This window comes from Hypanus sabinus, chromosome 22 (genome assembly GCF_030144855.1).
Source record: "Hypanus sabinus isolate sHypSab1 chromosome 22, sHypSab1.hap1, whole genome shotgun sequence".
Taxonomy (NCBI): Eukaryota; Metazoa; Chordata; class Chondrichthyes; order Myliobatiformes; family Dasyatidae; genus Hypanus; species Hypanus sabinus.
In genome coordinates, this window is record NC_082727.1 from 20,564,151 (window position 1) to 20,587,184 (window position 23,034).

Below are 23,034 nucleotides of genomic sequence, written 5' to 3' on the forward strand. Positions count from 1 at the left end.
TGTAGAATAATACAAGTATGCAAAAGGAGCTAGAGGCACATTCCTGACAGTCGTGCTAGTGAATATATGAATATATTTTTAAGATGGGCTATTGAAGGAGTCATAGATGGCTGGTTCTATGACTCTCCCTGTTCCACAAGAAACCCCTACCCTCGTCACTTATTGCCCATCACCGGCACTCCACTATGGTAGTACCAGCAGCAAAACCGGAGTTAGTTTATTATTGTCACATGTACCAGGATACAGTGAAAAGCTTGTCTTGCAGACAGTTCGCACAGGTCAAGTCGTTACACAGTGTATTGCGATAGAATAAGGTAAAACAATAAATACAGAATAAATTGCAGAAACTACCGAAAAATTACAGTGCTGGTAAGCTATAAAGTGCAAGATTGTAAGTTAGATTGTAAAGTCATCTTAGCCGACAAGAGGTCGGTTTACAAGTGTGATAACAGTGGGATAGAAACTGTCCTTGAGACTGTGAAAGTATGTTGTTTCAAGCTTTTGTATCCACTGCATGATTGGGGGGGGGGAGGGGGAAGAAAATGTCCGGAGTGGGTTGGGTCTTTGATTATGTTGGCTGCTGTACAGTGAGAAGTATAGACAGTCCACAGAGGGATATCTGGGAATTCTCCCCTGACACCCCAGGGCCAACAAAATCTAACTTAAGGGTGTAATAGTAAGGTAGGTATTTCCACGCTGCCAAGGAACCCATTGAAGCTGTCTGTCGATTATCTTGAAGAGAATAATGGTGGCAGTGTTCAGCAGGGTGGCAGGAGACGTCAATCACACCCTGGGGGCAGGGACCATTTCCTGGTCACACCAAGCACCTGTATTGCAGCATTTATTTAAAATAAAATACATTTGTGGGTGAGTAGGTTGCTGGGAATGAGATTGGTCCCGTGTGGTAGCACTGACTCAATGGGCTGAATGTCAGAAGGAAATGTAGAAATAAGTACGCTCTCTGACATTCACAGATGCATTAATCTGTTAGCTCAGCAAGCCTCAGCTGAGGCTCACGTTTCTGTGTTCTGTTTTAGCTGCTTGAGGGGAATGGAGGGGAGAAGAAGGTGAGACCTCGAGGGGAATAGAGAAGAGGGAAAGGTGTGTGTGTGTGTGGAGGGGAGCGGGATGTGGGCGTTTTGGGGGCAAGATGGGCACCTATGGGAATGGGGTGGGGGGAAAGGTGAGTGTCTGGCCATGGTAGTGGTGCATCACAGCTGAAGATTCAGGGTGCTTTTGTTCATTTGGTTTTACTGTTTGTGTGTCCCTGCATTCTCTGTTAGCTCTGTTCCCTGGGCAGTAAGCTGCACACGTTATGTCTCTCCTCCAGGTGAAGGCCTGTGTGCTGTACGTCCAGCCGGATACCAAGTCTGTTCACCTGACCCTTCGGCCCATCTTCCTGCAGCCTGGGGCCCCGGTGCGGCAGCCGGGTGGGCAGAACATTGGAGAGGTCCTGGAGCGGTGCACGGTGCTGTGCTACCACAAGGGTGCTGGTGTCACCTTTCGGCTGGAGAACGGGTCGTTTGCCTTCTCGCGTGTGAGTAAATCTGTTTTCCACACAAGGGTGAATTTTCACAGCCGATGCTGCCATGTACCTGTGAATCTGGAGTTCAGAGAGACTTGAATTTTGCCTATCGTCAGCATCTCAAAGGAATCTTCAGGGGTTACATAGATGTTGACACGCAGTAATAGTGCTCGAAATGTGACAGCCAACATTAATTTGTTTAGAGATAGAGCAAAGATAACAGCCATTCTGGCCCAATGAGTCCATTCTGCCCAGTTACACCCATGTGAACAATTAACCTACTAACCCGTACATCTTTGGGATGTGGGAGATGAACAGGTGTCGGGGTGGGTGGGGGAGCATGCGAACTCCTTACAGACAACAGCAGGAATTGAACCGGGCTTGCTGGTGCTGTAAAGGAATTACACTAACCACGATGGTGCCTTGCTGGCCTCAGCTGTTCCTGTAAACTACACCGGGTGTTTAAAGAATCCTGCTTGAGGGATAAATATGGAGCTTTGGAGAAAACTGGCACAGTAGTTGCCGGAGGCATCCCGCTGTGCCCCTCACTTTAACGCTTCATTCAAAAGAATGTTTTATTGATGCTCCTCTGCTCTCCTCCACTCACAGTACTCTACCCCCCACGCCAACCAGGACCCCTCATTGCATTTCTGACCTCCCCCTCAGTGCACGCAGCAGCGTGACACTCCTCTCTGTGCACCTCGTGCTGGAGCCTCTAAGGCCGAGCTTGGTAATTATTTTCCGTCTTCAGAAAGTTGATTGGCTTCAGATTCATTTAATCCCATGTGTACATCGAAGCAGCGAAGCATGCCATTAACGATCAACACAACCTAAGGGTGTGCTGGGGGCAGCCTGCAAGTGTCACTGCACATTCCAGCGCCAACGTAGCATGCCCCGGGCACACGGCGTACCCACAAGTTGCGGTAGAGTGCTGCTGTTTGTTGGGGCAAGCTGAATTTCACAACACAGACCTTTAATAATTGATGCCTAACGACTGCCCCTTGTCGTTCCAGGTGTTTCACCTTTCTGACACGAAGATGACTTCGGCTGCCAGCGTTTTCAGGAAGGGCACCAAGCACCAGTGTCGGATCATCGACCATGCACCCATGGAGCAAATGGCCCTGGTGTCACTGAAACAGTGAGTGACTGTCCACCATCAGCAGTTCAACTAGTGGCATAAATGTGTTGGCTTAAGGATAAGTTATTTATTTAGAGGTGCAGCACTGTAACAGGCCCCAATGAGCCCACGGCGCCCAAGTACATCCACGTGACAATTAATGTATCTCCCTGTGCACTGCTCCATCACACGGAGCGGATCTCCCTCAGCGTCGCCCCGTCACGCAACATCATGGGTTAGATCATGAATAATGCTTCCTCCACAAAGTAAGCAGGTTAGCCACTGAATGAATTCGCCCTCTACTCTGTCCTTTACACTCTCCTTGGCCAAGGGCAGCAAAGGTTAGACATATGTCCACTGATCTGGCTTTTGCAGTTCTGAATTAAGATGAGGTGTTTTTTGTTGTTTTGCTGAAAATCCTTAGAATGGACGCTTGATCGCAAGCTTTGCAGTGGGCAGAGATTGGAGGAATGTGCCTGAGTTGCCAGGCACTCACACTCCTTATTCTGTGTTTTTTGATTTTCAGGACCATTATTGAAGCCCCATTTTTGAGGTACCACGATATCGTCCCAGGACAGATGATTGAGGTAGGTGCTTGCTGTGACAAATCCCAAATCAGCCAGTCCAGAACCATGAGTAAAGTGTTACTTGTGGCTCTCCTTTCATCTCGAGCTCCTGACTAACTCCGTCCACCGCTTGCCATCCCGCTGGTTGTACTTCAGACCACATCTGTGTCTCTTCATCCATCTCGTACTGTTGAGGTCTGGGTAAATTAGCTGCGCCAACCCCCTCCCTGCTGCTTTCACAACCAGCCCGGTGGACCCGTGTGGTCTAAAGCTCTTGACCGGCAGTCTTAAACACAGTTCCACCCAGCCTGTTACCAGCCCACACCATGCCCCTATTGAAAGCTTCCCCCAGAAGGAAACTGAAATGTAATTACCTCCCGAAATCAGTGCCTACCTCAGCCTTCCCTTGGTTCTCACACTGCTGAGATTTGTTTCTCACCTCAGAAATGGGTGTGATCTCATAAGATTAGTTTGTGAAGTGAAGTTTACAAAGCTTTTTCCTTGTGTTCTCAGTGAATCCTGCATTACACCCGAGACTAATGTTCTAATAACCCCACCATTATCACCCCATGTCCTTTCGGCAGTAATATGATCTCCGTTGTGATCTCCCGAAACTATTCTGTCTGCTAGTTGGGTATTCAGCATCCTCGGTACGGCCTGTAAAATGTCACCTGCATTTAGGGGTCAGCTGCTGTAGTTCATGTAAGATGGAGTCTGTAGTCCTCTTCCAGCAGCTTCTCTGATGCCTGGTTATCATGCTTTGCTGCTGCTCAGGGTACGGTCGCCTCCCTGGAGAAATTTGGGGTCCTTGTGAAGCTGACAGACCACATCCGGGGTCTGGTGCCTCGAACACATCTGGCAGACGTCCCACTGAAGCACCCAGAAAAGATGTACAGCGTTGGAGACAAAATAAGGTGCAGGGTAAGCACTTCAATATCAGGTACATTGTTGGGACAGGGGTGTTGTGGGACAACATACAAAGTGGTCAGAGTCTGGTATGGGTTTGGGGGGGGGGGATGTGACAGTGTACAAGGTGTTAAGTGTCTGGTACAGTGTTGGGAGGAATAGGACAGTGTTCAGTGTCTGGTACAGTGTGGAGAGACTGAGATAGTGTGGAGGATGGTTGATGTCTAGTACAGTGTGTGATGGGACTAGGACAATGTACACTATATGTCTGGTACTGGGGTAATGTGAAGGGTGTCCAATGTCTGGGACAGTGTGTTGAGACAGGTAGTGTGGAGGGGGGGTTTGGTGTCTGGTACAGTGTGATGGAGACTTAGACAGTATGGAGGATGTTTGATGTGATGTCTGGTATAGACTGGGAGGAAAGAGACAATGTACAGGATGTTTAATACCTGGAGCAGTGTGCAGGTTGGACATAGTATGGAGGATGTTTGATGTCTGTTACAGATTGGGAGGAAAGAGACAGTGTACAGGGTGTTTGATATCTGGAACAGTGTGCAGGTTGGTCACCGGTACAATGCGACTTTGTCTCACTTCAGATGTTACTCAGTCAAGGCTACGGAGATGAGCTGCGGCTGGTGCTGATCGGCCAGGATCTCTAAATGTGAAGCAGTGCTGGGGTCTGCAGGCTCACTTCTCTTGTGCTGTGCTCAATGAGCAGGGATTAGTTCAATGTATATGTTGTCACATTAGTTCTTGTACATTCCAAATGGATATAGTTGCAGGATCCCTTGTTCTCATACAGCACAGAACCCACCCTGCTTTGGCCCACCAAGTCGTGTTGGCCATGAACTCCAGCTGTTCGTGCTTTTCGAACGGCTCCTTTGATAGCCTGCAGTATTAACTGTAAACCACTGCTGCCAGTGTAGTGTTGCGAGTTCACCTGATTGCTGCTTGTTCCCTAGGTGCTGAAGGTAAATGCTGAGACCAAGAAGGTTACTTTGACTCGGAAGAAGACATTGGTGAAGTCGAAGCTCCCCGTGATTGCATGTTACGCGGAGGCTGTGCCCGGGCAGTCAGTCCATGGTTATGTTGTATGTGTGAAACCATTCGGCTGTATCGTCTGCTTCTATGGCGACGTTCGAGGTCTGGTCCCACGGAATGAGTTGAGTGTCGAACCCCCACCCTTCCCTGAGAAGGTCTTCTACGTTGGCCAGGTGAGGGCAGACTCCATGAGGATGTAGGCTGCGTCCCCAGGGTGACCTACAGATTTCCTGCAAAAGGCTTTCCTTTTCAATTGCTTGCTCAAATCTTTAAAAAAAAATCTTTGAACGGAAATTCTCTTTCCACCCACACCATCAGACAAAGATAAGCTTTATTTCTCACGTAAATCGAAACATGCATTGAAATTATTCATTTGCATCAAATCAAATCAGTGAGAATCATGCTGGGTAGCCCAGAAGTGTCTCCCTGCTTCCAATGCCAACATAGCATGTCCGTCACACCAACCCTGCCTTATACGTCTTTGAAATGTGGGAGGAAACTCGCACGTTCACAAATTCCTTAAAGAAAGAGTGGCAGGAATTGAACCCAGGTCAGTGCTCCTGTAAAGTGTTCCACTAATTACTATGCTACCATGCCATTTCTGGTCATTTTTGCTATTCAACCCCCTCCTTAGGTTGTGAAGGCCACAGTCCTGAAGTGTAACCCAGACCAGGAGAAGCTGCTGCTGTCTCTGAAAGCCCGTGGCGATGCTCATGGGCAGGAACTGGGAACCAGAGCGGTCAGCATTTCCCAGGAACGTGAAGGAGCTGCTGGGTACCCGACTGGCAAGGTATGACTGAGGTTTCAACAGCATCACTGTTGGCCAAGTGTTCCCAACCGATCAGATGTAGTCACTGCTGTCTTTTGCATTCTGTACGTTTCGTCAGCCCGTTCAGTTAGCATAGGTCTTGGATGTTACGTTGCGGTTGTAAAAGTAATTGATGGGCCCGCACTTGGAATATTACCTACAGTTTTGGTCACCCTGTGGAGCTGAATGAGTGCAGAAAAGATTTATGAGGATGGAGGGCCTGAGTTATAGGAGAAGACACACTAGGTGTTCTTCCTTGGACCATAGGACAATGAGGAGGAGACCTTGTAGAAGTGTTTTAAATTATGGGCAAGATAGATGAGGTAACGGTCCTTTTCCCAGGTGGGAGAGTCCAAGACCAGGGGAGGTAGATTTGGGGTGAGGGGAAAGATTTAAAAGGGTCCTGAAGAACAGGTTTTCACCCAGAGGGTGGAAGGTATATGGAAGAGGTTGCGATAGATGCAATGGTAATAGTTATGAAGCATTTGGATCGGTACGTGGAGGGGCGGGTCTGGGAGAGGTGTTGGCCAAAGGCAGGAGACTGGGGCTATCTGGTTGAGCCAGAAGGCTTGATTCCGTGCTGCATTGCTGTATGACTGCGGGGTCATGCCAGGGCATGAGGTTAAGGTGGGGAAGAGGGGAGGGAGGAAAGGCTGATTTCAATAGAGGGGGCCTGGTGGAAGTATATTGGGAGCAGGTGCCTGCTGGCTCCTGACCACTGGAAGTTCATAGAAAGAGTTTGTTTGAGATCAGTGCCAGTGAGCGTGAAAGGCAAAGTGGAAAGATTAGGGATGACAAAGGATGTTGAAGCTTTAATCAGCTTGGAAGCCGGTACTTGGTATAGACAACTGGAACTGGGTGAATCTCTTGAGGAATACGAAGAGAACAAAATCATGAAATTCTGAAACTCACGAGATTCCCTTGTCAGGTAGTCCCAAGTTATTCTAGTCGTGTATTAAGAGCACAGAAAGGGTTGGGAACCTAAGGAGCAATGTATGTGGGCCCAGGGGGTGAGTGTGGTCTTAGCTGAACTTTTCTCATTGATAATTACCAAGGCAAAGGACGTGGAGGCTAGTGAGTTCAGAGAGGGGTGTGTGATGGTCTGGGGTCTATCAGTTTTGAGAAGATGGAGGCAAATTTTGATCAGCAAGACTCATAAAAATAATTAGTGACCAAGTGTTTGATTTAAGTTCTGTATGAGAGAGAAGTGTAGTCACTGCAGGCTCTTTCCTGCTCAACTTTCTGCTGCTGGATCTTTATCTCAACTGAAAAGGCAGACAAGACCCTTTGAAACTTTGTTGTGTGGCTGTTGGGCATCTAGTTTTTAATCCTCCTGGGAGTTGTCAATAAGAGCCTTGCCTGCCACATCAAGGTGGAGATCCAGGTTCTTTTATTTTAGAGATACAACATGGTAACGGGCATTTCCAGTCCAATGAGTCCACGCTGCCCAAATACACTTGTGACCGATTAAACCACTAACCTTTAGTCCTTTGGAATGTGGGAGGAAACTGGAGCACTCAGAGGAAACTTCCATTGTCATGGAGAGAATCTGCAAACTCCTTACAGACATCAGTGTAATTGAACCTTAGTCACACTTGCTGTTTACTAAACTCTTCTATCCCATGCCTCCAATCACCATTTTGTGGGTAAAGGCAGAAAGGTCTTGTCAAGATGTCAATGACACAAGATCTCGTTGAACAGCAAAAACAGACTCAGTCGTCTGGCTATCCTGCTACTTTGATCGCTGTCTCACCTGTCGAAGTGCTTTCCTGGCTGCTGACGTGTTTCACTCTGCTGTGCATCTTTCAGATTGTTGATGTGAAAGTGTTGGTGAAGGCAAAGGACGGGCTGGAGGTCTCCATCTTACCCGAGCAAGTGGCTGCCTTCCTGCCCACAACTCACCTCTCGGACCACGTGAGCAACTGTCGGCTTCTGGCGGAGCGACTGCAAGTGGGCGACGTCATCCCTGGTGTCATGTGCTGGAGCCAGGCCTCCAATCGGATTGTATCCTTCAACCCACAACCGGGCTTTGAGTTCTATTTGGTCTCATCAATCGACAGTTCAAGCTAGGACCGATGGGGTACCTGTCCAAATCCAAATGTTAACTAAAGATCTTTTGGGGTGTGGTTGTCTTCCCTGCATTTTCGAAATCAGTTTCCTTCCACGGGTTGTTTTCATCAATCCTCCAGTGGCTTATTGGTTACTGAGATTCAACCTGATCACAGAAGTGGAGGATGTGGATTTGATTGTAACATTTAAGAGAAGTTTGGAGAGCTGTGGTGTGGATGCGGGTCAATGGGACGAGACAGAATAATAGTTCAGCACTCACTAGATGGGCCGAGACAGAATAATAGTTCAGCACTGACTAGATGGGCCGAACAACCTGTTCCTGTGATGCTGTAACCTTGGTGTGACGTTGAGTAATTCCCTCGCCTGCTTGCGAGTTGCTGCTTTACAACTCCAGTCCATGTTAACGTTGGGACTGGGCTTACTCAGTTGTACCCAGGATTAATCATTCACTGTCCTGCTCTGCTTGAAGCACTTGATTGCAGTCCTTAACCCCTCTCTCAGATTCTTTGCAGAAAACCAGCGTTACTGGCTTTTATTGAACAAGGAGCCGTAGCAAAGGATTTTACAGAGCTCCAGGTAAGCTGGCGTTTTCTTCATGCAGGTCCCCAGTGGATCTTCATGAGTCATATTCTAAAAGCAATTTGTATCTTCATGGTGTTTGGTGTGCGAGCAAATCTTACTGCCGTCAAAGAGTTGGACAAAGGAGTATTAGGGGAGGGAACTGAAAGCTTAGGCAGAGTCAGGTTTTTAAAAACAACTCGCCTTAAAGAGGAGGGAGGGATTTAAACACAGAATGATTACGAGATCGCGAGATCTGTAGCAGTCCAAAAATGCCTGAGTAGTGCTGTAGGAGGTTACAGCGAAAGGAAAGGGGAAGGACAAGGACCTGAAAATGACTTTTTCCAAACAGGATCAGTGTGGTTCAGCAAATCATAAATACAAGATGCTACAGAGGCTGGAAATCCAGAGCAATACACAGAAAACACTGGAGGAGCTCAGCAGGTCAAGCAGCTTCTATGGAAAAGAATAAACAGTCAATGTGTCTGTCCTGATGAATGGTCTAGACCCATAACATTGCTTTTTCGTTTCCATAGATGTTGCCTGACCTGCTGAGTTCCTCCAGCATATTGTGTGTCCGTGCGGTTCAGGAAGCGCAGTGGTGCTGTGCGAGTGGAAACTGGTACAAGTGAGGACCCTGCCGGGTCACAAAGCTGAGGAGGGAGACTAGACAGGAAAGTATAGGAATGGTGGAAACTGCAGGCTGAGCTGAGGCAGGGATGGAGTCCGAGAGTGCTTGTGGAAATCGGGAACTTCTGGAGGTTTTGCACTTGGAAATGTACTTCTGCCTGGAATAAAGTGCCAGGGAGAGAAAGAACAGGATGCTGGAAGAAGTCAAGCCGGTCAGGCAGAATCTGTGGGGGCAAAAGGTGAGAGTGAACTCTTTGCTCAAGACCCTGATCAGGGCAGAGGGAATAGGAAGGGTTCCGTGCTTAGCAGCACAAGGAACAAATTGGGGTGGGGGTATGGAACCAGGTAGGGCAAGAGGATGGGATGAGAGAGGTGAATGAAGGGGGAAGAAATCCAGGTGGGCAGGTAAGTGTGTGGGAGAAGAGCACTGGGAGTGTAGGTTACTGAGCCCTCACCGGGGCTGACGATTACGTAAAACCAGAGAGTACGTTCAGAATGTTGGTTTGTAAGCTTCCCAAGCTCTTCTCATCTGCAACACACACAAAATGCTGGAGGAACTCAGCAGGCCAGGCAGCGTCTGTGTAAAAAGTACAGTCGACGTTTCCGGCCAGGACCCTTCTCCAGTGTTCAGGAGGCCACATCATGGGTACTGAACATAGAATACAGAACATTGAACATTACTACACAATACAGGCCGTTTGGCCTCTAATGTTGTGCAGACCCTGGTAAGTTCGATCTTACCGTTCACTACCGTATAGCCTATCATTTTTATATCACTGGATGCAGCAGACAAGGTTCAAAAGAGTGCAAGTGAACCCCCCCCCTCCCCCTCCCCCTCCATCTGGTTCAACTTTCCACCTACCAGCCTCTGGTGCAGGGTCTTGGCCTGAAGTTTTAACTCGTACCTTTTGGCTCCATAAACGCTGCCTGATATGCAGAGTTTATTTATTTTATTTTTATTTGGAGATTCAGCACAATAAGGGTCCCCCACAAGAGGCCCACGCCACCCATGTGACCAGTATAACCCGTTGATCTTTGGAATGTGGGAGAAAACCAGAGCACCTGGCAGAGGTTTGTGCGGTCACTGGAAAACGTATGAAATCCATCCAGTTCTTCCAGCATACATTGACCTCTCATTCCCCACCCCCCATGGATGCTACCTGACGTGCTGAGTTCCTCCAGCATTTTTGTTTTACAGTATTTTTATTCAGAAGAAAAAACAAGATTTACAGAGTGCAACACATAGATACATCTCAACATAAATTGTGTACATTCATATATTGTAATAAAATTGATCAAAATGTTATAGCATATCACATAAGGGTATACCACTCTGTAATCAAAAATTTAAAGATAGGTCATCCATCATAAAAGAAATTTTTTATATAAAGAAAGTCAACCCCCTACCAACTACCAAAGAAAAAAAACTGATGGATGATAATGGATAATTAGAAAAAAAACATATTCGCTTAAGAAGAGAAGATGGAAATATACATAAAAGTCCGTGCACTGTTAAGCTTTATAAATTGGAAAAGTAATTTAGGAAAGGTCCCCAGATATCATAAAAAGATTGTTTCAAATTTAAGACTGAGCAGCGGATCTTCTCTAAATTTAAATAAGACATAATATCACGTAGCCATTGAAGATGTGTAGGAGGGGTAGACTCCTTCCATTTAAACAAGATTGCTCTCCTTGCTAAAAGAGAGGTAAAAACTAAAACCTGTAGGTTAGGAGTATTTAAAGTTATATCATCATTTGCAATAATACCAAGCAAGGCAGTAAGGGGATTTGGGTCAAATTGGACCCTAAAAAGTTGTGAGAAGGTATGGAATACTTCCCGCCAAAACTTTTCAATTTTAGGGCAAAACCAAAACATATGAATTAAAGAGGCATCAGCAGAGTTGCATTTATTACAAAGTGGAGAAATGTTTGGATAAAAACTGGACAGCTTCTGTTTAGAAAGGTAAGCTCTATGACCCACTTTAAATTGTAGAAGATTAATGATGAGCACAGAAAGATAATTTATTAACCTGTTTAAGAATTTTATTCCATCTTTCATCTGACAATTTAGGTCATCCTCCCAAGCTTTTTTATTTTATCTAAAAAGTCTTGTCTAGAATCACTCAACAAGTTATAGATACCGGTAATAGAACCATTAACAAAAGGTTTTAAATTTAAAAGATTGTCCAGTAAATTTTGATTAGGACCTATAGGAAAAGTAGTTAATTGGAAACATAAGAAATCTCTAATTTGAAGGTATCTGTAAAAATGTGTTTTTGGGAGTGCAAATTTAGTTGACAATTGGTCAAATGAAGCAAGAGATCCTGAGATAAACAGGTCCCAAAAACACTTAATACATAGTTCATCCCAATCCTTAAAGACTTTGTCAGTCATGGAAGGGATAAAAAAAATAATTAAGGAGAATGGGAGATGATAATGAAAAATTCGCTAAACCAAAAAATGTTCTAAATTGAGACCAGATCCTTAAACTTTGCTTAACAATTATGTTATCTGTTGTTTTATTTGCTGAAAAAGAAGAGTATGATCCAAGAAAAGAGACAATAGAGGAATTTTTTACAGAATTAACTCCTAAGGAGACCCATGATGGGCAATCTTTACGATAAATATAATAGGACCAAAAAGTAATATTCCTTATACTGGCAGCCCAATAGTAAAACCTAAAATTGGGTAGGGCTAATCCACCCATCTCTTTATTTCTTTGTAGGTAAACTTTACTTAAAGCGAGCTTGTTTATTATTCCAAATATAAGATGTTAAAATTGAATCTAAAGAATCAAAGTAGGTCTTGGGAATAAAAATAGGTAAAGCCTGAAAAAGATATAAAAATTTAGGAAGAATCTTCATTTTAATCGAATTAATTCAGCCAATTAGGGATAAAGAAAGAGGAGACCATTTAGAAAGCGTCTTTTTCACGTAATTCAATAAGGGGTTTAAGTTTTCTTTAAATAAATTCTTGAAGTTTTTAGTAATTGTTACACTTAGATATGTAAATTGACTTGTAACTACTTGGAACGGAAATTTGGCATTTGATGACATTAGGTCATTTAAAGGAAATAGCTCACTTTTATGTAGGTTCAGCTTATATCCTGAAAAAAAACTAAACTGGGAAATTAAAGAAAGAACCGAAGGTAAAGAAGTTTGTGTTAGAGATAAAAAGTAAAATATCATCAGCGTATAATGAAATTTTATGAGACATACCTTCCCTTAGTATACCAGAAATGTCCTTAGATTCCCGAAATGCTATTGCTAAGGGTTCTATAGCTAAAGCAAAAAGTAAAGGACTAAGAGGGCATCCTTGTCTAGTTCCCCGCTGTAATTTAAAGGGCTTAGAAATTTGAGAGTTAGTAATAACCTGAGCGGTAGGAGACAAGTAAATTAATTTAACCCAACGAATAAAATTAGGCCCAAAATTAAACTTTTCTAAGGTCTTAAAAAGATAATGCCTCCAGCATTTCGTGTGTAAATCAGATCAGATTTAATATCACTAACATTCATTGTAAAATATATTGTTCTGTGGCGACAGTACATTGCAATACATAATAGTAAAAACTATAAATTACAACAGGAAATATAAAAGAGATCAGTAGTCCAAAAAGAAAGCAAAGAAGAATTTAAGAAAAAGTAGTGAGGTCGTGTACAGGATTCATTGTCCATTTGGAAATCTGATGGCAGTGGGGTAGAAGCTATTCCCTAAACATTGAAACTTCTATTAAATGTTGAAGTCCAAAACTTGCAGCATTCTGTTTATTTTCCAGGTTCTGCATCTGCATTCTCTTTTGTTTTCACACTAGAGCAAGGCTGCAGTGGGTGTAAACTGGTTGAAGTGATTTTCAAATGTAAGCAGAGTAACTCAGACCCAGCCACTTCACCTTGTGTGTTTGCTGCAGCGGTATTGCCCCGGTGTTTTGGAGAAGTCTAGGAATTCGGAAGTTTGGGCAACCAGTTAATTTTGTTGAACAGCATAGCACGCTGCAAAGACTGGAAGATCACATTGGAGCAGTGCTCTGTGCTTTTTAAACGAGCCCAATAGAAGATACAGCAGTACAGCCCAGCTACAGGTTTTCTAGCCCACAGTGAAAAGCAAAGAGTATCCAGACAGGATCAGAGGAAGGGCAGGCTGAGATCCACGTCAGCTCCAACACTGATTATGTTTTACCCCAAGCTGTGACACTAGAAAAGTTGTGAGGAATGGTTGCCTTGGAGAAGAAAGACAGAAAGAGTTAAACCCCCTTTACCAGGGGTGACCCCTGCAGTTGCTCAGCTCCTCAGAAGCGTGGAGGACCTTTGGATTGTGCTCCTTAGCAAAATCCTTCTGCTGCAGCGAAGAAACAGCCCCATGCTCCAGACATGGCCTGGCTGCTTCCCCATCTCAAGCCACAGTTTAGTCTGCACTGGCTGGTTTGGAGAGTATTAGCTAAATAACCCCTGGTCAACTCAGTGCCTGGGTATCTATCTCTGCTTTGAATAGACACCCCAAACTTGCCGTGGTGAACTATGTGTGAAAGAGAACAAATTGCAAGGAGAGGGAAAGGGGTTGATGAGATTGCTCTGCTGGGCACCCATGAACCTGATGCACTGAGCAGCGTCCTAAGTTGTAACAGAAAATTAGCGACTTTTTCCTACAGCAGAAATGTCTAATTCAGGGGGCCATAATTTTAAGGTGATTGCAGGATGATAGGGGGATGCCAGAGGTAATACTTTTTTAGAGTGGTGAGTACATGGAATGCATTGCCAGGGTGGAGGTAGAGGCACATACAGATAAGGGACATTTAAGAAACACCTAGATAGGCACATGGGATTAGAAAAATGGAGCGATATATGAGAGGGTTAGAATAGGTTAAAAGCTTGTTGCAACTTCATGGAGCAGAGGCCCTGTATTGTGCTGTAGTGTTCCATGTTCTGTGGCTCAGCATTGACTGTGATTATTCCTGAGAGTCACAGGAAAATTCTCCTCTCGGTCAGACCCCTTTGGACTGCTCCTAGTCAACATGGCTATATGTCAGAATCATATTTGTTATCAGTGACTTGTATGATGTGAAATGTGATAATGCCTGGGGCAAATGGCTTCTTGGTATTTTCCCTCCAGCAGCCCCACTGAGGGTTGGTCCTCCAGCCATGCTGGTATATTCAAGTGCAATCATCTCTCCGTGCCTGCACACTCATTGTCCTCCTCCTCTTCTCTGACCTCCTTGCCCCTCCTCATCCCCAGTATATTTTTCCTCACGTAAAGGCGAGGAACACCGAGCTATCCTGTAACTGCTTGTCTCTGTTTGTTCCCAGGTGGGGATGGTCATGACAGGAATGGTGAAGAACATTATGCCATACGGAGTGTTTGTGGAATTTGCGCACAGACTGGTCGGCCTGGCTCCCAAAGCCGTGAGTCCTATTTCCTTTTACAGCCACGAGTTCTGATTGTCTTGCAAGCACTGCAGAGCTCAGATGATGCTATACTTGGGGTACGGTGGGGCAGAGCTTGAGTTACTGGACTAATCTGAGAATTTAATGCTGGTTTACATTAAATGACTGAACCTGGGGTTGCAAGTTTGGTCTTGGTAAAAATGGCTATAAATCAGATGCAAATTTATTTTCACTGACTTACATGTAGGCTGTGAAATTTGTCAGCGATACCAGATATATTTGTTAAAGATTAAAGATGTTAACTGTCTGGCATAGACAGGATTTGTCGAAGGGCCTGTTTCTGTGACGTAGTACTCTATGACTATTTCGTGTATTGGTAGAAGCCCATCTGCTTTACAGAGATCTCATGGGGAAGGAAAATAGTACCTTATCAGTGACTGCATACAAAGAGACAAAGTTCCTGCAAACCCCATACTACTGTTGTGACTGTGATCAAAATCACCAGAGGCACTGAAGCTGGTGATATACAAGTCTTTATTCATCACAATATGCAGGCATTCTTGTGGAGGGTCTCAGAAACTCAAAGTACACCACATTTTTATATCCTTAAGGTCAATGGTAATTCAATACAGTTTCAGTAGTTATGATAGTGTTTGCTTCAGTACTTTTGGTTAACAATGCTAGTTAACTTCACAGCAGCACTGCAATGAAAATAGATCAAGAAAAAAAGAATGGCAGTTTGTGATATATACTATATATCAAATAAGTAGTCCAAAAAAAAGGACATTTTAAAAAAATTAGTGAGGAAGTGTTCATGGGTTCAATGTCCATTTTTGAATTGTATGGGAGAGGGGGAGAAGCTGTTTCTGAATCGTTGAGTGTGTGCCTTCAGGCTCCTGTCCCTCCTCCCTGATGGTAACAATGAGAAGAGGGCATGCCCAGAGTGGCGGAGATCCGTAATGATGGACGCTGCCTTTCTGAGACATCACTCCTTGAAGCTAAGTCAGATGTTACAATGGAGCAAAGGGAATTACAGAGGCATGAGAGAGGAGATGGCCAGCATTAATTGGAAAAGAACACTGGCAGGGATGACGGTAGAGCAGCAATGGCTGGAATTTCCGGAAACCGGTCGGAAAGCACAGGATATATACATCCCAAAGAGGAAGAAAGTGCTCTGAAGGCAAAATGACACAACCGTGGCTAACAAGAGAAGTCAAAGCCAACATAAAAGCCAAAGAGAGGGCATATAATAGAGCAAAACTTACTGGGAATCACTAGATTCTGGAATGATTCTGGAAGACTGGAAAATTGCAAATGTCACTGTATGCTTCAAGAAGGGAGAGAGGCAGAAGAAAAGGAACTGAGATCTGACCTTGGGGGTTGGGAAGATGTTGGAGTCGATTGTTAAGGATGTGGTTTTAGGATACTTGGAGGCGCACGATAAATTGGCCCGTAGTCGGCATGGTTTCCTCAAAGGAAAATTTTGCCTGACATCTGTTGAAATTCTTTGAGGAAATAACAAGGATATTTTGTACTTGGATTTTCAGAAGGCAGTTGACAAGGTGTCACACATGAGACTGGTTAACAAGCTATAACAAGACATGGTATAACAGAAAAGATTCTAGTGTGGATAAAACAGTGTCTGATTGGCAGAAATCAAGGAGTGGGAATAAAGGGAGCCTTTTCTGGTTGGCTATTAGTGACCAGTTCCAAAATGGTCTGTGTTGGGACCAATTCTTTTTACGTTGTATGTTAATGATTTAGATGATGGAATTGATGGCTTTGTTGCAAAGTTTGCAGGCGGTATGAAAATAGGTAGAGGGCCAGGTAGTTTTGAGGAAATAGGCTATAAAAGGAGTTAGATAGATTAGAAGAATGGGCAAAGAAGTAACAGATGGAATACAGTGCCAGGAAGTATTCAGTCATGCACTTTGGTAGAAGAAATGAAAGGGTTGACTATTTTATAAGTTGAGAAAAAGTACAAAAATATGAGGCGCAAAGGGATTTGGGAGTCCTTGTGCAGGATTCCCTGAAAGTCAGTTTGCAGGTTGAGTCTGTGAGGAAGGCAAATGCGATGTTAGCATTCATTTCGAGAGGACTAGAATATAAAAGCAAGGATGTAATGTTGAGACTTTATAAAGCACTGGTGAGGTTTCATTTGGAGTATCGTGTGGAGTTTTGGATCCCTTATCTCAAAAGGAAGTGCTGAAACTGGAGAGGGTTCAAAGGAAGTTCATGAAAATTATTCTCAGGATTCAATGGCTTGTCATATGAAGAGTGTTTGATGACTCTGGGCCTGTATTTACTAGAATTTAGAAGAATGAGGGGTGACCTATTGAAACCTATCAAATGGTGAAAGGCCTTGATAGAGTGAATGTGAAAAGAATGTTTCCTGCGGTGGGAGAGTCTAAGACCAGAGGACACAGCCTTCAAAATAGAGGGATGTCCTTTTAGAACGGAGATGAGGAGGAATTTCTTTAGCCAGAGAGTGGCGAATCTGTGCCAGAGGCAGCTGCGGAAGCCAAGTCTTTATATATTTAAGATTGGTCAGTGCATGAAGGGATACATGGGGGAAGGCAGAAAACTGGGGCTGAGAGGGAAAATGGATCAGCCAATGTGAAATGGCAGGGCAGGCTCAATGGGCCAAATGGCCTAATTCTGCTCCTATATTTTATGGTCTTATGACCTGGATACTACAGAGGTTAGTGCCCATGATGGAGTAGGCTAGTTTTACAACTCTCTGTAGCTTACTTCCTGTGCTAACCTCTAGATAAGCAGGGTTGGTCAAAAATAGCTTCCTAAAACATTTCAGAAGAGTTTTTAAAAACATATACCAGGAAATAAACTCTAAAGAATGAGTTACATGTTGTGAAATCTAATCAGAGTACTAGCACTCAAGAGTTGTGGATTGAAGTCCAACCAAGTAGGACACGGGATTTGGGAATGTTGAATAATAAACAGGATGGAATTAATTTGTGATGAGATGGTCGTTGAGGGTCACAAGCTGGAGTTTGAGGTATTGAAGAAGTTTGGGTATATTAGAAACCACTGTTCCTCAGAATGGCAATTCTGTAAATTAATATTCCTGCTTCTCCAGGCCATGTCTGATAAGTTTGTCACCAACACTGCGGACCATTTTGCGGTGGGACAGACGGTGGTTGCCATGGTGACGAATCTGGATGAGGAGAAGAGGCGAGTCCTGCTGACTCTGAAAGTTGCGGACTGTGGATCTGGGGACACTGCTCGAGAGAGTCTTGCCCTCTTGAGCCAGTACCTGACAGAGCTGGATTTCATCAGGGCCTTTATGGGCCGGAGGGGTAATGTCAAAATGTGATAAATGTTTGTGGTGCAAAGTACAGCAAATGTTTCTGTGAGGGAGAATTTCCACTTGGCCTGTGTATGTGAGAGACCATTCAGACTCTGAATGTCTTGCCATTATGGTTGGTCTCAGTCATAATTCACTGTTGAGAAACAGTGAATTCCTTTTCTAATAACAATTAATTTCCTCTGTAAACCATCTCTCGATTTTCCCACCCTGGCCCTGAATCTCTAACCTTCGGTGAAAGGAGAATGCCATATTTAGTTGACCTGTCGAATGTCTCACATTAGAGTCACAGTGTAGCCCAAATGTGTTAACATGACACTACAATGCTAGTGACCTGGGTTCATATCACACTATTATCTGTAAGGGGTTTGAATGCTCTCCGAGTTACCGCTTGGGTTTTCTCTGGGTTAGTTTTCCTCCCTCATTCTAGAGAATATGGATTGAGCTTAGTAAATTGTGGGCATATAATGTTGGCGCCAGAAGCATGTGACATTTGCTGGCTGCCCCCCAGCATGTCCTCAGTCTGTGTTGATTGTTGGCTCAGGTGATGCTTTTTACTATATGTTTTGATGTAAGTGACAAGTAAGCTATTCTCTTTCATCTTTAAAATCTTTGCCTGTTTTCCACCTCTGTGCCCCTCAGTGGTGACTGTCAGAGGCTGCCGCTCTTAAATCCACGGCTCAGGCGTGCCTTGATGTTGGGAAGATTTTGGCAGACTGAATCATGAAAAATGCACCTGTGTTTTCTTAATACGTGAAATTCAACCATTTGTTATTTACCCGTATGTTGTGATGGAAATGAGACAGATTCTTTGGGTCTCAAAGGCAAGGGCTCTGGACACACAGTTTTAATAACAAGGAGTTTATTTACAAGGGGAGAAGAGCTTGGGAACAAGTGGCTACAATATTCGCACAAACACACTTAGAATAGACTAGCGTGGGAAAAGTCAGGTCGCCAGTACAATACACGGGAAAACGGTGTGGGGACAGAGTACAGGTACACATACAAGCAAGGGAAAAGTAACTACGATACTCGCCACCCTTGACTAAGGACAGGCACGGCTCTCTGCTACAGGGACAACAATAAACACTCCCAAACCCTATTCAATGCACAGCTCACCACGTGTCTCCAGCGTTGTCCTGCACTCTTCAGCCTGGAGTGAAGCAGGGTGGTGCCTCGAGGATGGCAAAAAGAGAGCGAGCCAAACACATGTAGCACCCTTTATAGGTCAGGGGACTGGAGGGTCCAGCCCAGGTGATTCACCGGGGGGGCAACAGCTTGGTGCGAGACGGGTTAATCCAATTAAGGTGGCCAGTGGTTAAGTGTGCATTGATTAGTTGGGAGGGGTGAAATGTTGACAGGCAGGTGGTGTGACCTCCGACCAGGTGAGGGCAGTGCTGTCACGGGACAGGCAGGTGGTGTGACCTCCGACCAGGTGAGGGCAGTGCTGTCACGGGACAGGCACGGCTCTATGGACACACCAATACCAGTACATTTCACGGATGGTCCTATTCCATTCATTTCTCACACTAGCACTGTTCTGTTGAGATCATTGTTTGCACAACCATCTCCCTGCAGCCTGGATCTGTCCACGGGTGTCCTTGTGGGTGGTGATTTCCTCTGATGTCACTGTAAGCACCAGGAGTCACTGCATCTGGCACCTAAGGTGGGGGTGGGTTACAAGCCAGAATCTAATTGGGTGGAGGGTTGGGTGAGGAGTTGTACAGAGAATGGCATTTGCTGGGTCCTTAACTCTCCATGATGTTCCTTTTTTCAGAATCTGCAGTTGTTGCTAATCTGAGCCGCCTGGTTACTGGACAGAAGCTGAAACTCACCGTGGATGCAGTGAAGTCTGACGGGACAGCACTTTTCACTGGCGAGCAGGTTGCTGGGCTGACTGTTACAGCCAGTCGCTATCACCAAGGGGGTGCGTTCACACCTAATCTGTTGGCTTTTTGGTGAAATTGGATGACTAATTTGTTTCTGGGCCAGAAGCTTAAGGGTTCATACCTCTCCAGAATTTGAGTGGTTACTGTGGCCCTGTCCTGGCCTACCCATTCCTAGGATGCTATCTAGTTTTGCTTCAGCCCTGCCTTTGGTGCCAACATGGCCTGATTATTTCCTTTTCTTCTTCCTCAGAGGCACCTCTGACCCCTGGGCAACAGTCAGCAGCGGTGGTGCTCTTCATCGATCTCCTCTCCTCTACAGTTCATGTTTCACTCCGCCCGGAACTGCTGAGTGCACGTGTCAAAAAGGTACAAGTGTGTGGGGTGGTGGTGGTGTCGGGCCTTTAATTGTCTGTGCAGGAGTCCAGGCTACGGTCGGGAGAGTGAGAGTGGTGCTCTCCAGGGTCTTTACCTCTCTGTGTGAGGAACTGTTTAGATTGCAGTCAGAAGTGTGGTGATAGGCACCAATGCCTTGACCTGTCAGTGTGAGGTTGGTGGTCCTTGAGGGCTTTGAGCAGGGGAATGGGTTAGTTTGCAGCTCCTCCTACCCTTCCAGGTAGAGTTGGCTTGTGATTTAACACAATGGGATTGGATGAGAGGAGGCTACGTTATCAGGGGAGAAGAACCATTCCATTGTGGGGGGTGTGGATGACCATCCCTGCTGAAAACTTGATGAGGCCAAGGTGGACACGAGAGCAGTAAACGTGAACTGTGCATTCTGTAGAGGTCTGGTCTCCTTTACCTCAAGGACAGGTTCCCAGAGGAGAGGAAGAGGTCTTGTACTGCAGTGTAGAGGTATAATCGGCAGAGGACCACTGGTCTGTTAAGAGTAGCTGAGGCTTATGATGCATTGGTACGGAGATAACTGTGCACTGTTTCCAGCCCGTACCGTAACTGGTCTGGGACTGCTTGATTTGAAAGTGAACAGGTACGAGAGCTGAAAGTCTGTGAAGATTGGAGAGGGTAGTTGGGCAAAACATCTGAGTTTCCACATTCACACATGTGGACTGTCACAAAGTGGTTGATTATGTTTATAGACAGAAGCAGCATGACCCTGCTTTAGAATAATCGTTTAGCTCCGTTGTTGACTGTGCGCTTCAACCTGTGAAAGGTTGTGGAAGAGGTTTTCCAGGATGTGATGAGAAGCAATAGACTTATTATCAGGCAAGGTCACAGAAGTTACTGTTCTTTTTGGATCCGAGAGGTTACCTGATACTATCATTCATATATATGGCCGGGAAGATGGCCATTCAGCCCATTGAGTCTGTGACAGGTCTCAGAGCAAGCAGCATCACTGGAGCTGTGGGCAGCTGCTCGGCCTAGAGCTCATCTGTGCCGTGGATGAGGAAAGTCAGAAATCTGGCATATTATGTTGGCCTTTTAACCTACTTGAAGGTCTATCTAATCCTTCCTTGGAGGTCAATCTAGTCCTTCCCTCCCATGTAGCTCTTCATTGTTCTTTCATCCAAGTGACTCTCTAAGAGTTCCTTTAATGTCCCTGATATAACTGACTACCACTACCCATAGCAGCGTGTTCCATGCGCTCCCCACTTTCAGTGTAAAGAGAAACTACCTCTGATACCTTCTTCCAGTCCACAAGACCTAAAGACATAGGAGAAGAATCAGGCCATTCCGCTCATTGACCCTGCTCCATCATGGCTGATTTATAATCCCTCTCCATACCATTCTCCCCGTTAACTTTTGATGCCCAAACTAATCAAGAGCCTAGTGACCTCTGCTGTAAATATACCCAATGACTTGGCCTCCACAGCCATCTGTGGCCAGGATTCCACAGATTCATCATCCTCTGGCTAAAGAAGTTCTTCATCTTTGTTCTAAAGGAACACCCTTCTATTCTAAGGTGGTACCCCACTACAGGAATCGTCTCTCCATATCCACTCTACCTTGGTCTTTCAATATTTGATAGGTTTCAGTGAGATTTCCACCCCACACACACACACACACACACACACTCTCTCTCTCTCCTCTCCCTCTCCCTCCCCTCCCCCTCCCCCCCTCTCCCCCTCTCTCCCTCCCTCTCCCCCCTCTCTCCCTCCCTCTCTCTCTTTCTCCCTCCCTCTCTTCAAACCTCCAGCAAGCAGAAGCCCAGAGCCATCAAAAACTCCCTTTCATTCCCCAAGTCATTCTCATGAATCTCCACTGGACCCTCGCTAATGCCTGCACATCTTTTCATAGATAAGGGCCCCAATCTGCTCATAGTACTCCGTGTGGTCTGCTCAGTGTAAAGCTTTACATTCCTGCTTTTATGTTCTAGACCTCTTGAAATTAATGCTAACATTGCACTTACCACCAGCCTGCAAGTTTAGGGAATCCCGCACAAGGACTCCCAAGTCCCTTTGCACTAGGTTTCAATAGGCACATTTAATGTCAGAGAAATGTATACAATATACATCCTGAAATTCTTTTTCTTCGCAAACATCCACAAAAGTAGAGGAGTGCCCCAAAGAATGAATGACAGTTAAATGCTAGAACCTAAAGTACGCCCCCAGCTCCCCCTCCCACGCAAAAACAGCAGCAAAGCAGCGACCCCCCCCCCACCAGCAAAAAAGCATTGGCACCCCCCACCGAGCACTCAAGCGTGCAGTAAAGCATCAGTAAAGACACAGACTTGCAGCACCCCAAAGACTACTCGTTCACCCGGTAATCGACGTACCACAGGATCTCTCTCTGCCTAATAACGGAAAGAGAGGGGAGACATAACAAAACAACTCGCTGATTTATGATGTTAAAAGCAGCAAGCTTGCTGCTTCCGATCTTCCGTGTTCTCCCGCGTCACTTCAGTGGGCAGCACCAGCCTTGGATCAGCCCGTTTCCAGAGCCAGGAAAATCGGGCATCCTGAAGGCGCGCCAGTCTTCCAGGCTGTGTCCTTGGCATATCAAAAAGCAGCCGGTCGTGAGGCCCTGAGAATGGGTCCCATTTCCACAGAGAACCAAAGTCAGTGTGTAACTCCAGGTCTGGGTCTTCAAAAGAACCCTGAAAGACTTTGGCCTACTTTATCATGTGCCTCCAAGTATCCCGAAATCCCATCCTAATAATGCACTCTTAACCCCCTTCCAACCGCTGAAGCCAGGCTAACTAGCCTATAATTTAACTTTTTGCCAACAGAAACACCGTGCCCCACTGCTTACCTGCTTGTCCTTTT

The 23,034-nt window shown here is 45.4% G+C and overlaps 1 protein-coding gene across 1 annotated transcript in view; it reads left to right on the forward strand.

Annotated features, from left to right (window-relative positions):
* Positions 1–23,034, forward strand: part of pdcd11 (programmed cell death 11) — a 73,487-nt gene that overhangs the window by 16,994 nt on the left and 33,459 nt on the right. Inside the window, exons 9-20 of the mRNA XM_059947207.1 lie at positions 1,331–1,537; positions 2,539–2,663; positions 3,169–3,229; positions 3,983–4,129; positions 5,077–5,328; positions 5,790–5,945; positions 7,773–7,967; positions 8,535–8,609; positions 14,522–14,617; positions 17,697–17,916; positions 19,702–19,851; positions 20,064–20,179. Of these exons, the coding sequence (XP_059803190.1) occupies positions 1,331–1,537; positions 2,539–2,663; positions 3,169–3,229; positions 3,983–4,129; positions 5,077–5,328; positions 5,790–5,945; positions 7,773–7,967; positions 8,535–8,609; positions 14,522–14,617; positions 17,697–17,916; positions 19,702–19,851; positions 20,064–20,179 (1,800 nt within the window). The remainder of the gene's footprint in view (positions 1–1,330; positions 1,538–2,538; positions 2,664–3,168; positions 3,230–3,982; positions 4,130–5,076; positions 5,329–5,789; positions 5,946–7,772; positions 7,968–8,534; positions 8,610–14,521; positions 14,618–17,696; positions 17,917–19,701; positions 19,852–20,063; positions 20,180–23,034) is intronic.